This window comes from Rhinatrema bivittatum, chromosome 8, assembly GCF_901001135.1.
Source record: "Rhinatrema bivittatum chromosome 8, aRhiBiv1.1, whole genome shotgun sequence".
Taxonomy (NCBI): domain Eukaryota; kingdom Metazoa; phylum Chordata; class Amphibia; order Gymnophiona; family Rhinatrematidae; genus Rhinatrema; species Rhinatrema bivittatum.
This window is the reverse complement of record NC_042622.1, coordinates 19,030,549-19,045,618: the sequence shown is the minus strand read 5'-3', so window position 1 is coordinate 19,045,618 and position 15,070 is coordinate 19,030,549. Positions and strand designations below refer to the sequence as shown.

Below are 15,070 nucleotides of genomic sequence, written 5' to 3'. Positions count from 1 at the left end.
ACATCCCCGTAGCACGCCGCCACCGCCGCCGTGCTTCACAGGAGGGGGGATGCCGTTCTCTGCCCCGTGTGCTCGATAACCCATTGCTAGGCCGAGGCCTGGAGCAGCGCCTCCCTGGGACCGCTCGGCTGACAAGGGCCCGACGGACAGACCAGGTCTCCTGAGCCGTGGGGGCCACCGCTTGCTTTGTCGTCCAAGCGTGTTGGGCTGGGGGGGGGGGGGGCCATTCTTTCTCCACAACCACAAATTTCCTTGCGGATGCGAGTGTGAAACCAGCGTGCCCGGAATGTTGCGCTGCGTCGTCTCCGTTTGCTGAGCGGCGTGGCGCAAGGTCGCGTCTGATTCTGTTGTGGGTGGAAAATGTTAAATGACAGATTCGTGTAAATGAAGTGGATCCTCCTCTGAAATGCTTGCGCTTACTTGGTTTGATCCCCTTTTTATTGAAATAATGAATGCAGTTGGAAGGAACTGGGCTCCAGGTAGTGCTTGCAGCCAGGTTCTGGTATTATGGTTTGTCTTATTTTACTGATACCTTACGCTCGCTTTTAAAGCAAGAAGTGTAAGCAGTAAAAGTAGAAACTTAGCCACGCACCCCACATTAATTCTTAATTTTATTCAGAGCACCAGCCCTTCAGAAGTACATAAATGCTTACAGTTGCTGCTCACTACATAGAGGGTTTTGCCGTGCAATTTTTTTAAACCTCTGTACCGTTACTTTTAGCTTTTTAAATAAGTGTTTTGTTTGGTTTTTTTTCTGTAGCATGCCATGCAGCTAGGAAAGACATTACAAGAGTGTAAAATATTGGATAACTTTAATGACTGAACTGCTTTTCTCGCTCTGCAGATATTCTCATGAATTTAGGCCTGGAGGTGGGTAAAAAAAAACTGTGATCAGTGGCTGCAGTCTTACAAGATTTAGGGAGAAAACATCAAAACTAATCAGATTGCAGGTTTTGACGGCCTTTTCACAATAGTCTGCGTTTTGCTTCAATGGCAGGGGAGAAAGTCTGTTACTTCACTTTCAACGCATAGCCAGCATAGCTCCCTGCTTCAACGGCAGGGGAGAAAGTCTGTTACTTCACTTTCAAAGCATAGCCAGCTTAGCTCTCTGCTTCAACGGCAGGGGAGAAAGTCTGTTACTTCACTTTCAACGCATAGCCAGCATAGCTCCCTGCTTCGACGGCAGGGGCAATGTAGAAAAGAGGATCTATATATAGACAACAACCAACAAGGACTGAATTACATAGTCAAGTAAACAAAAGCATGGGTGTAGCTTGCTTATTGAGGCGGTTACTACCCCTAACTAAGCTACATATTCAATTAGATGCAGTTCCAACACTGCTCTCTACATTAATGGTGGGGTGGAAGGGAAATAGAACTAAAAGGTACTAAGAGTCAAGCGTAACAAGTAAGAGGAAAAAAAAAAAAAAGAGTGCATAGCTTGCTGGGCAGACTGGATGGGCCGTTTGGTCTTCTTCTGCCGTCATTTCTATGTTTCTTGCATGTCAGTAAACCTGAACAATCAGGAAGTATCTAGAATAGGAACAGAGATTTGGATCAGGATGCTGAATTATGTTATTTAGCCTGTGTTGGCCATTTGAGAAATTCACTTGGTAAAATCTAGAACTTATTTTCCAGATACCCTTTCAGAATTGCATGTGTGCAATCTACAAACTTCACATTTGTCTTGGAATTGGCACCAGATATTTTAATTAGATGTGAGTGGAAGGATCATGTGGTTTACATGGGCGATCTTTGGATGATGCACTTTTTTCCTGTCATTCAATTCTCCTTTTCTGTTCCCTATCTCATGAAGGATCCAGACTTTGCACCCATGGATTCAATTCTCTAAACAGCCTCCTTCCTCTGCACTTTGCTCATCTGTTTTTCAACCCGTTGTCCTCCCAATCCCCCCATGGTACATACCGCCTTGGTGTCACTAGAGTTTATGCCACTGCTTTTAATTTAAAGCACCTGAAAAGGATGGTTTGAATGGATAAGTAATTAGGAGAGTATTCTTGCACTTCAGACAATTGGGATATTCCTGAATAATATTGGAAATTCACTGGGTCCTTTAGAATTAGGATGACATTTAAAGAGTGCTGCCGCTCCGAATTTATAATTAATGCTTCAGGAGGGAATTATTGCTCCCCACACACACACTGGATGATTTGTAATCAAAAGGGCCTCTTGTGAAGAGGAGAAACAGAGGAAGCTTTTGGCGCACAACCCACGCGGTGTTCTGAGACAACAGAGGAAATGCTGAAAGCTCAGGGCATGCACCTCCTCAGCTCGGCACACTTCTGTCCCGTTTAACTTGTGCTACCAGATGCAGAAGGGCAGAAAATGTCTAAGCAAGAGCATTCCTGGGAGTCAAACAGCCACTGAGCTCAGAAATGTTTCCTTTTGCCCGAGAAGTTGAAGTGGTGTCTTTGAGGATATTTAATGGGAGTGACTGAACAATCTGATCCTCTGGTGCAGGGGTAAGCAACTCCAGTCCTGGGATGCCATAATCGGGCCTGTGTTTTTCAGAATATCCACAGTGAATATGCAATATGTATGCAAATCTACCTCATGCATCTGTGTTCACTGTGGATATCCTGAAAACCAGGCCTATTTGTAGTACCCCAGGACTGGACTCGCCCACCCCTGTTCCTGGAGGATTTGGAGGCACGCCAGATGCTGGTAGATATATTAGGGGCATATGTTTAAGATGACATCGGCACTTTATGTTCATAAATAAACCAAGTGATAATCTGGGAAGGTAGATTTTGTCATGCCCGAGTTATTGGCTCTTCATTTTGTAGGGTCAAAACAGTGTCGCCCCTATTTTAAGCAGCAGTGCTAGTTTTATCAGTTATTTGTATACAGCTGCATGCTTCGTAGTGGTGCAGGGTTTTTTTTTTCCCTTTATTAACCCCTGCTGATTTTTTTTTATTTCTCTGTACACACTTATGTAATGTTCACCAAACCACACTGGCAAAAAGTAGGGGCTACTGTGAAAGGTAAGTCCAGATCAGAGCCAGAAATTCCAAACCTGAAGGCACAAGCAGCAAATTACTGAGGGGTTCGGTCACTGTTTGGTGAGGGGAAAAGGAGCTTTGCCCTAAGCACCTAAGCCCCTCCTTCACCTCCGTGGCTTTCCATCTGCCTCTGCTGTCTTCCAGTTTCTATACATCAATAAATAGATCATGAGCAGCTGAAAAGGGAAGGTAGGGCTGTATCTGTAAGAGAGTCCTTTTTTTATTTATTTATTTATTTATTTTAACAAGGGCTTGATCCTAATCCAGGTTTAAGGGACCTGTATAAAGGGCAGAGGCAGTAACTTCATTTCCTTATCTCTCCTTCTGTTCAGTGGCACAGCTGTGCTGCCAGACACACCCAGGTAAATCCCAAATTAGTTTTCATCCGGCTAGCTTCCCAGATAATTCAGCTCCATCCTGCAGTGCCTCCGCAGCACCTCTGATTTATCCCTCTAAACTTTGGCCCAGGTAATTCGGAAGTGGTCAGTGGTGCGGGATTTTTAAATCCCGTGATTTCTCCGGCGGGCTCCCTGAGCTTAGCCAGATAAACCTTTCAACTATGGACCTCGTTTGTTTTTAGCACTGCTGAGGTTTTTCTGCTTGCTCCATGCACAAAATGTTCTGGGAAGGCTCTGGGAGGAATGCATACACTGTTTTCCTCTCAGACAGCAGCTGCTTATTCCATCTATCTTTTTTAGTTTGAGAGTTAAAGACAATATAGTGTGCTCTTACGTGGAAACGTAGGTTATGTCCCTGGATAAGCGCCAAAAGGCCCAGGCTTTCTCTTCCCTTCTGCACAACCAGGGATTCCCGGTCCTTACCCCAGGGTTTCTTGAATTCTGTTACTGTTTGTCTCCAGCATCTCCACTAGGAGGCCATTCCATGCATTCATCACTTTTTCCATGCAGAAATATTTTCCAAGGTTGTTCCCAACTCTGCCCTCCTGCAGCTTCATACCATGACCTTGTTTTAGATATTTCTGAAAAGGTTTGCCTTCCTGTCCCTGATTTATACCTTTCATATTCCCCCCCATATCTCTTGTTCTCTAGGGCAGTGGTACCTCATCTTGTCCCGGGGGACCCCCCCCCCTAGCCTATCGATAACGAATATGCACGAGATAAATCTGCTTGAATGGCCTCCACAGCATGCAAATTGTATCTTGTGGCTATCCTGAAAATCTGATTGGCTAGGGGTCCCCCAGGACAGATTTGGGGAACCTTCTGTTCTAGGGTATACATTAACGTAACCTACTAACATAGTAAATGTCAGAAGAAAAAGCACATTGTCCCAGCCAGTCTGCCCAGTTGTGATTTCTTCCACGGGGGGTAGATGAGAATACAAACGCCCAAACTCACCCCCAACACCAGTTCCCCCCTCCCATTACTTTCAGTCCTGTCCCATACGTGCCCAGAATATAATAAAGCATTGACCTCCACTAGTAGGCCAGTTTTCCTCTTTCTCTATGATTCATATAAAGCACAACCCTAAATCCAACACCCACATCGCCAATGGTTTTCTAATGATCCACGCAGCTCCAAACCACTGCTCTGGTCACTTTATTCTCTGGCTGCCCCGCCCCCCCCCCCCCCCCGTGACCTTTGGGGCCACTAGGTCCTGCTTCCGCTATCTCTTCTCTTTTTCAGGCCATATTTAGGTCCTTAAGTCTCATGTGACTTTTTTGATGTTGGCCGCCTACCATTTTGGTAGCCTTTTCTCTGGACTCTGTCTCCTTTCGGATTATGACCTCCACAGTATTCTAGATGAGGTCTCGCCAACGACCTACACGGAGGCATTATCACCCCTCCCCCTCCCCCGATGGCTGTGCTTCTCCTTATGTAGCTTGCTGTTCCTCCTCCTCTGGCCTTATCATACTGTTTTATAAGGTTGAGGTTGTCAGAGTTAAGCACCCTGTGGTCCTTTTCCGGGTGGCGGGCACATCAGCATCTCTCTCTCCCTCCCTCCCGTCCGTTCTCCACCCCCAAGTCGTGTTCTGCTCATTCTTGTGCCTTAACTGCTAAGCCCTTGTCCCACGCCTTGCGCTTTCTTAGATCACTTCCCAGAAGCCCGCTTTTGGAAGTGTTTTCCCTGCCATAATAGTTGCATTTAACCCAGATGGAGTTCTGGGGTAACGATGAATACAGGAAAAATAAATCTAATGTTGTTAAGAGCTAACCTGTCGTACAGGCTACTCTGTTTGTTTATGGACGTAAAAAATATCTCTGATATGATTGTGCACCTGGAATGTTGCGTTCCTGAATTTACTGTAACTGTGCAGTGTATTAAATAAAGCACCGTGCTAGCGTGTTGCACCTTTTTAGCTAATCTGTTGCAGTGCATCCCTGTGAACCCTGTACTTAAGAGCGCTAAGCAACAAATGGCAGCTGACTCCGAGGGCTGCATGTTGGCTGTGCCAAATTTACCATATTGCAGCTCAGTTCTGTCCTTGTTTGGCATACAGTTTGCATTTTTAAAACTGCATTAATGAAATTCTAATTTTTTTTTTTTTTTTTAAAAAGATATGCACATTATGCTTCTCTTGGATATTTTATGCTATTTCTCTTTTAACATCATCACAGTTCTGCATTGTTTGTCCTGTTCTTTGAAACATGCAGCAAACATGTCTCCCGCACGCCTGGCGGAGCACAGTGCCACCTGCCGCCATCTTCGAGGCCTCCCAGAGTCCTGTCTGTTGCTGCACCTCTCTGTCCAGGCACTCCCCCCCAGCAATATTGTAGGTAGAAGACGGCGAGGGGGGAAAAAAGTGAGCCAAGTTTAAAATAACGAGCATGAACCCCCGCATTCCACTGCATACCAAACACATACGGTGCCGTGCACTGAACCTCCCCCTGGGCCTGGAGAAGGAAAAGCAGTGTCACCTTCCCAGGAGGAGGAGGACGACTCTTCTCCATGGCCTGGAAGAGGGAGAGCGATAGCACAGTCCCTCCTCCAGGAACCAGAGGAGAGAGGGCAATAGCACAGGCCTTCTCTGTGACCTAGAGGGAGGGGCATTGGCGTGATGCTCCTCCTCCTCCTCCAGGCCCCGCCCCCTGCATCTTCACAGCCCCGTTGCTGAGAGAGCCGCAGGGCTTTGGATGGGTGGGGGCAGCAGTGGCAGAGGAGGGTGGCGTCGGGAGAAGGAAAGGTCCCACGGAAGGGGTGGGCTATGCGGGGGGGGGGGGGGGGGAGTGCTGCTGCTGCCTCCCCCCACCCACAAGCCACCATAGGAATCCCAGCTGGGGAGTGCCGTGGTCATTACTGTGTGGGGGGGGGGGGGGGGCGCTGCTGTGGTTGAATCTAAAATTTCAGACCTGACCATTAGGTCCTCTGTGTGTGCGACAGCGGATCATTGTTGCTCAGATAAATCCTTCCTAGAACCCTTGAGCACGTTCCTTCCGTCCCCATTCTCCTGCAGGGGTTTGTGGGTTCTTGCATTTTCTCGGGCGTTTCATAATGTGCTGCCACTGCTCTGGCCTTTTTTTTTTTTGTTTAAATTCTCCTGCGCTGGGGCAGTTGCAACATTATAGGCAGAATCAAGGCGTGGGTGGCCCGACTGGATGAGAGCAAAACTGTTTGGGGAAAGTTTTTGAAGAATGAGATTGATGGCTGGCTTTTCATAAAATTAAGCATTTTTACCAAGGTCTGCAAGGAAGAATTCTAATCGGCAGATGTGGAAATTTGTGCATCAAATCACGACCGCAGAGCTCACTGCTCGGGAAGTGAAGTTACACCCCCCCCCCCATAAATAATAGAAAAAAGAAAATACGGGTGCCGAGTTTGTTCCCGGCATGTAAGGGCGGTTTCTCAGAGCACATGCAGAGGTGTCCCTGGCAGTGCACGGCTCCTTGGGCTGCCTCGCTTCCGCAGATCTCCTGAACTAGAATTTGACCGCAGCTTTGGTCAGCACGGAGGGTGCTTGGGGTCTGTCCCACAGTGATTTACCAGTGCCCGTTGGTCGTTCGGCTGCTCTCTTCCAAGTGTTGCAGGATAGGGTAAAAGTCAGCCTTTTGCACTCTTCTTGCGGCGTAGAAACGCTATTCCTTTGGCAAAGTTAGAAGGGAGTCGGGTTGAGGGCAGTGATTCAGTTAAAATTGAATTACTTTTGTTTTTGAAAGTGTGAGCCTAATTTTGTGGAAACCTGAAATGGGAGAAGGACTCGCCAAGGACAAGCATTTTAAAAATAAAATCCTGGATTTGGTGACTAGGATGGGAATAAATACACCGATCCATTACTTTCTTCTCAGAAGAGTTTTTCTGCACGTTCGGTCCAAGTCACTTCTAGCAGGAAAGCGTCTGAGGAACTTCCTCTGCCTTCTTGGGACCCATTTGTTGATGAAACTGTTGCTGGATTCATTGAAAGGAGATGTTGTAGTACTGTGTGACTTTTATAGCTGAACTGAACTTCTAAGGTAGTAAAAGTAAGAATGAGAGCGTGTTTGTGCGTATGTTTAATGGTCGTTAATGAGTGGCATCAGAGGATTAGCTGTGATGGGTGTTGGTAATCGGAGCAGTGAAAGCATTCAGTCTGTAGTTACAGTAAACAGAGAAGACCAAAGGCATGGTAGCCGCTGAACCTGTGTTGCCGCAGGTGATGATCATTCTTTGGTAGATACTGTCACAATGTTATAGTTATTCGTTCCTACCTCCTTCCTGCCACCTAACTACGTAGCTATTTCTGATTGTTATTGTTGAGACTCAGTTTCTCAATTTGTTACGACGTAATTTCCCCTCTCCTCCTTCCTAAGTTATACTGTAAACCGATGTGATGTGCCAAACGAATGTCTGTATATAAAAGTATTAAATAGATACTGTGAGCTAAGGGATCCTGTCTTAGCTTTTCACATTTTGCTTCTGCACTGGTGCGCACACGGGCTTATATAACTGGTTACCAGTCGACTCGAAACCCAGGAGGGTCTGATGGGGCCTGCATGAAGCCAGAGCCGCTTGGCTTATCATGCATGTGTCGCGCTGCTCATCACGAAACCATCCATCTCTGTATTTGAATGGAAAGATTGCTTGGACAGAATATTTTAACTCGCAGTCCATCAGATGGATCGGGCTTGTGTTCCAGTCTCCAAGCAGGAAGCGCTCTTTTCCCCCCCTACGCCTTTATAAAAGTCCCTTATAATTGGTAGAGGTTAATGGGTGAGTTCGGGCATCTTTCCCCCCCCCCAATCCCACCTCAGTCTTGGCTCGTTACAAGCTCTTGTGAAGCAGCCGCACACTGTGGGATTCCACGTCCGACGCTGTGTGAGAGTTCGGCGTACTCTTCACTGTTAGTAATATTTGGGAAACCTTTCCCCGTGTTTAATTTTCTCTTGTGCTGCCTTGCGTTTTATGCTAATTTTTTTTTTACCTTTCTTTTTTCAGGAGTTCTATGAAAACACAAAAACGCTTTGGCAGGACGAAGGCGTGAAAGCCTGCTACGAGAGGTCCAATGAGTATCAGCTGATCGACTGCGCGCAGTAGTAAGTGACCCCCTTAACCAGCCGACTGTTGGAGAAATAATTCCTTGTCACCTGTGTGAGAGAAAAATGTCTATAATATAGTCGAGATGTAAGATGCATAATTAGCCCTCAGCTATCCCGCCGTGCGCCGTGTGCGAGCATCTGTTACTGGGTTCCTGACTTAAACCTTTTATCAGCCTGCGGATCTGGTCGTTATTCTTGGAGGGAAGCCCAGGCTGACCAGTCAGATTGACATCACCAGTAAATAAGTCTTTGGATAAATTTTGGTTTGCAGGAAAGTGCATTTTATTCTTAAGTTTGAGGTTGAGCTGAGCTTGCAGAACTATATAAAGATTTTTGATGGCTGGCTGTTGTGCTGCCTCAAACCTCTGTTTTACCCTCTGGATGGGCCGTGGCTCTCCCAGCGCTTTCACTGCCTTTGGGAAGGATGAATTCTGTGGAATCAGAAACGTGGCTTATGATGTCGGTTTGTGCAGAGTTACATGTATGGGCACTTCTGTTGAGAACAGCGTTAGGGGTTTGATAGGAGAGAACTGGTCCTTCTCTCCGCCCCAGAATGCGCAGACTCTGCCTCCGAAATGGTTTTACCACTCTGCTCCATCTCATAGTGCAACATTAACTTTAAACAGTTGAAACTGTCGCTATTCTAAGTAGATGGTAGGTTTTTCGGTTCCACATCCTTATTCTTCTGTATTTTTTCCATTAATTGCTTATATTTTCTGACAGTTTTTATGACTTTAATGTTGTTGGGGTTTTTTTTATTTAGACTTTCTAAATCTTTTTCATGAATGTTTTTCTTTTCTTGACGCAATGGTATTACTTTGATAAAGGCTAGTTAAGGTTAGGTGCAATGCTATTTTGGTGGAGAGAGAGGGGTTTACATATTCCAACCCTCTCCCACCGTGGCCTTCCTCCACTCACTGTCTGCTTGCTTCACCAGTCAGCGTTAACACCTTAATTTTTTTGTTAAATATTTTGTACAACTGAAATTACATTAAGGGAAATCTTGCAGTGTTAGTGCATGCTGAAGGGCGTAGGAAAAGGTTTCTGGTGAGTTTTCACGATTGTGCTGCCGTTGGGCTTGTAAGGGACATCACTGGGATACCCAGATGCATATAATCTTAATAAATGCCGGACCTCCAAGGGGAATATTTCTTAATAGCTGCCAAAGGATGTTTACACAGAGCTTATAGTAACGATTTAAAGTTTAAAGCTTCTGTGTCTTGTGTTTGCTGTAAAAAAAATGAATTCTGTAGGGAGGAAGAGGTTAAAAGGGGAGTGAAAAAGGAAAGCATTTTTCCTGATAACATTTAGAGACAGTACTTAAAAAATAAAAACTTAGCTTGGATTCCAGTGAAGCAGTTAACTGGATTATGAACATTCTGGCCCTGGGGTGCAGCCTCTCCCCATGTGCATGATTGTGTTAACTGTGTGTTTACTTGCAGCTCCTTAACTCTCCCCTTTAAATGTTTACTTTGCCTTCTGTTGATTCCCACAGTGAGATGTTTGAAGTTTCAGGGAGCTCCTTCTACTTTATTGGTTTACAGGAGCAGTAGTATATGCTCCATTTTTGTCTGTTTGCCTGATTATATGGAGGCTTTTTAAGTGTTAAAGGCACTCTTGTCATGTTCAGCACCCCATGATGTCTTTTTGTAGTGCAGAACCAGGCTTTTTGAATTGCATGTTGCTGTTTGTAGGAAAGTAGGATACTTGAATCTCAATGAGAAGGCAGGAAGGGTCGCACCTGAACCTGGCCTGCACTGGGCGGAAGGAGACTTCCCACCTGTTAGATGCGGGATTACTACAGGTATCAGATTCTCCCTCCTTTGATCCAGTGTCATTTCAGTAGCTAAGCTATGACCTAGTGTCACAGCACCGAGTGGCAAAGATTGGGTGTTTTCATGGCTAATTATGTGGTCTGGTGACCATTTTGGGAAGGATCTGAAGCTTGCATTTCTCCTGATGCTGTTGAGGTGTTAGATGACCAAACGATATAAAGGCATCTTAAAGAACAGCCATAACCTCAAGTTCCCTTCAGAAAACAGAACTGGTTAAAACCCAGAAGTTTCTGGAAGACAGATCATTAACATGTTAGCCAGGCTGGCTTCAGGAACGCAACCTGGGAGTAAACAGAGAATGGATCTGTGGGGTACTTCTGCCAGTGACCCAGATTGACTACTGTTAGAGGCAGGGTGCTGGGCAGGTTGGACCATTGTCTTGACCCAATATGGTACCACTTAGTGTTCTTATTAATATCCCAAATAAATAATAATCAAATCTACATTTTTAATCAGTTTGAAAAAAATAAAGTAAAATCTTTTGTACGCTATCTTCCATCCCCTAAATTCAGAAATAAAACAAACTATGAAAAAAAAACCAACCTAGAAATGTACATCAGACCGGGATATGGCCTGATTATAATTAGAATGGTCTGTTGCAGGCGGACATTCTCATAAACCCAACACCAAAGTGAAACAAGTTACAAAAATCCTTTAACGACTATATCGGCATCTGAAGAGCATCGTCATGTCCTGCTTCCTGAAAAGTCTGAGAAGCTGTAGGGTAATGTTTCATCAGCGGGTCCATGCAGACATTTTCTTAAGAAAACTCTTTGATTTCTTCCTCATGGGTGTAGTATGTGGTGAGCTGCGATTCCATGCCGTATGAGCTTTTATATGATGGCAAAGTACTGAGTTAATAAGAGAGCACACTTTATAATCTTCTGGGTTAAAGTTTTCTGCAGTTTAAAAAGTCAAATGCTCTGATGGTGGCCCACTGGGATCGCATAGTTACATAAGATTTTGGAGCAGTGGTTTAGTTGGGGGTTTTTTTCCCCCACAAAGATTTCACTTTTCGGCAGTCGCAGAGCTATCCAGAGCAGTGGCAGCTTGCAGTCCAGAGTCAGTACTGTCCTGTACAGAAGGGAGCGTAGCTTTAGTGCATTAAACTTTTTTTTTGTTTTAAGTAAAGCAGCACATCAGTTTGATTGTCACCATCAGAAGGATTTATTTTTACTTCTGAAAAAATCGATAGAGTTTAGAAACGAATGGCATACTTCTGTCCTGGTGTGTGTAGCGGCCGCGAGGGAGTGCCCCAACCCTCCCCCCCCCCCCCCTCCCGGAGTGGGAAGGAGCGGGAAGCCGGCGGCGAGGCCCCGCCCACCACCCGCCCACAGATAACAGAAGACCTGGGGCGGCGACGAGGTGAGGCCTATCCGGCTCCCTCCCAACACTCCTCCTGCAGCAGCGAGGGAGTGGGAGCCCCCACCACCCGGAGTGGGAAGAAGCAGGAAGCAGGCGGCAAGGCCCGCCTACCGCCCACCCACAGGTAACAGAAGACCTTGGGGCGGTGACGCCAAATGTGTTTGTGCCACGAGGCATGCGCCCCTTCATGTGCAACTGAAGTGCAAGCCTGAGGTGATTAAACCATTAAATACGGGCCTCTTGGCCCACACTACCTCAATAATGGAACAAAATACCACATTGAACCCATACTTGGACAGGGGCTATATGGAGAGCTAAGAAGGAAAGCACAAAAAAAACCCCAAAACATAGAACGAACACAAAGCTGATCTTCATCACGATGAGTAACAACTCCTCCCCACGTTCTTCTTGCTTCATGTTAACTCTCCCCCTATTGAATGCTCAATCTCTATTAAAAAAAAATCCCTCTAATAAACAATCTGATAGAGGATTTAAATCCCTTGATTATTTTTTGCGTATATGAAACCTGGCTGATAAAGATAACATGCTCATAAACCAAATTTCAAATGCTGACTATGATATATTTCACTTTCCAAGAACCAAATGAAAAGGGGGTGGACTATTAATAAGTAAAAAAGAGCTTGAGCTAATACCTTATAAAGTTGAGATGAACCCTACCCTATGAGGTTGCAATCTTAAAATCTCCTCAAACAAACTTAGGACTAGTCTACTGTCCCCCTGGCATACTACAAAAAGATTGTTCACCTCTGATTGAATCATTCGCTAAGGTTTTCCTATCACCAGAATCCACATTAATTGTAGGAGACTTCAACCTCCATGTAGACAAAACACCAAGATTATTAGCCTGTGAAACGTTTTTAGAAGCAATGAAAGCCCTGGTTTGGTCACAGTTCATCTCGAAAGCCACTCAAAGCGGATCACACTCTAGACCTAATATTTGCTAATTCAAGTAATTGCCTAATCAATACCTCGCACACGATATTGCCCTGGTCTGATCACCAATTAATAAAAGCGAATATAGCCTTCACCAACCAAACCCATAATAGAATTGCCAATAAACTTACTTTTACCTTCAGGAAAAAGATAGATGGAAGTATTTGCTGAAGCAATAGAAAAGAAGATCCATGAACTAAATCAAACCAATCCAACATCAGCGTTTGATTGATGTTGGATTGGTCAATGACACAGCTGAAAACCTCAGTCCTGTCCAAACTATTAAAGAAAGGAACAATTCCAAACAAAAGAAGCCCTGGTACAATGACGAATTAAGAAACACTAAACAGAAGCTTAGAAAATTAGAGAAACGATGGAGGAAATGCCCATCTGCGGAAATCCTGGAAAAATATAAATCCTTCCCTACAAAATACCATACACTAACCAATAAAGCAAAGAAAGATTACTATGCTAAACAAATTCACGGAGTTACAATTAATTCCAAACTGTTCTTTGAGACTGATAAGCATTTAATTAAAGACCCGATATAATCCATCTCAAGAAACTATAACTTCACAAAGGTCTCTCGCAATGAATATGCCACCGTACCCGTTGACAATCAATAAGTTGAAAGAATTCACGCTCAGTTCTCCAACAAAAATGACACAGTTAAGTGGCTCAGATTTGACAGAGTATCAAAACTGGAAATCGGTCAAATCATTGCTAAAATTAAACCTGCTACTCACCCACTTCATCCAGTACCAGCCAGTTCTCCGAAACAAGTACATCATGTTATCACTTCTTAACTAATCAATCACCATCAGAAGGAACAATACCACATGAATTAAAATGAGCGGTGATAAAGCCGATCCTAAAAAATATGACTGGCAGAACTGGCGATTGGGACAACTATCGTCCAATATCAACTTGCCGTTTCTAGCAAAGGTTCTTGAGAAAGCAGTGCTATCCCAACTTGTAAATCACCTGGAAGATCAAAATATTCTCTACTCAAATCAGTTTGGATTTAGAAAACATTACTCCTTTCATTAACGGACTGTTTGTTGTTTTTTTTTTTATGAGGGCTTGATGCAGACAAATCTTATTGCCTTGTGCTAATTGACCTAACAGCGCCTTTGACACTGTGGACCATAACATATTATGCCATTAGATGAGAAACATAGGGATCGACGGCATAGTTCTCAGATGGTTCATTTCTATCGAAAAGAACACTCCAAGTCAAACTGGCAACCATATATCTTAACGCTTTCCAATGTGATACAGAGGTCCCTCGAGGCTCAGCCCTCTCAACAACACTATTCATTGTCAACGAGCTCCCAATGTGTAAATTACTGATGAATCTAGGAATAACTTTCTTGTACGCTGATGACTTGGTTACATCCCACCGTCCAGATCATTTGAAAACACAGCTTCGATACGCTCTACCTATATGAAAGCAATACAACACAAACCATCGCAACTTAAACTGACGTTAAACCTAAAAAGACTGAAATCATTGGCTAAGTAGAAACTCATCAACAGTTAAACCACCAGCCCTAGACCTGAGTAATCTTCAGATTAATCCCTCAAATTAAGTACAAGATTTAGATACACAGCTCGATGAGAACCTCACAATGAAAATGCACATCAGTAAATTAAGGCAGGTTACACCAATTTCTGTATACTACAACTACTACAAAATGCTGCAGCCAGTCTATTATTAGGATCTAGGAAATATGATCCCATTACTCCCTAGCTGATAACACTATATTGGTTACCAGTACAATCTAGAATCTACTATAAAGTATTAATGATAATGTTCAGCATCAATCACTTCAACAACACCGGCTTATTAGGAGTGACACTGCAACCTTACAATACTCAACGAACACTAAGATCTCAAAATAAGGACTAATGTCTATTCCCACAATACGGTGCACACATTTGACGCAAATAGATCAAATGTTTACCAAGCGGGTCCAAAGCTCTGGAATTCCCTGCCCAAGGCTTTATGCATTCTACCAGAAAGAAAGATTTAAACGCGAACTAAAAACATGACTATTCAGAAACACACATAATTTAACTTAAAAACATCAAAATATACAGAACCACAAAAATAAGGAGAAAAAAGAATAAATCATAAAGAATAAATCAAACGAGAGAATGCGAGGTTCTCAAAACAACCCACTGAGTATGACCTGAAAACTACCATTTTGTTTATAATTATCCTTACTCTTTGCCATATGTACTAGTAAATTTCTCTTGATAGATATCAGTGCCTGACTGTGAACACCTCCTCTGTATCCAGTCTGTTTGTTTGCTGGTTGTGTTATAATTATGAATGTCACTTTGTAAACCGTTGTGATCTACACATGGAACGACGGCATATAAAATGTCTAAATAAATAAATACCACTTTTCAATCACTC

At 44.1% G+C, this 15,070-nt stretch overlaps 1 protein-coding gene across 3 annotated transcripts in view; it reads left to right on the top strand.

Annotated features, from left to right (window-relative positions):
• GNAS (GNAS complex locus) overlaps window positions 1-15,070 on the top strand; it is a 290,919-nt gene that overhangs the window by 197,507 nt on the left and 78,342 nt on the right. For all 3 annotated transcript variants that reach the window (XM_029611104.1, XM_029611105.1, XM_029611106.1), the window contains exon 5: window positions 8,391-8,488. In XM_029611104.1, coding sequence (XP_029466964.1) covers window positions 8,391-8,488 — 98 coding nt within the window. The remainder of the gene's footprint in view (window positions 1-8,390; window positions 8,489-15,070) is intronic.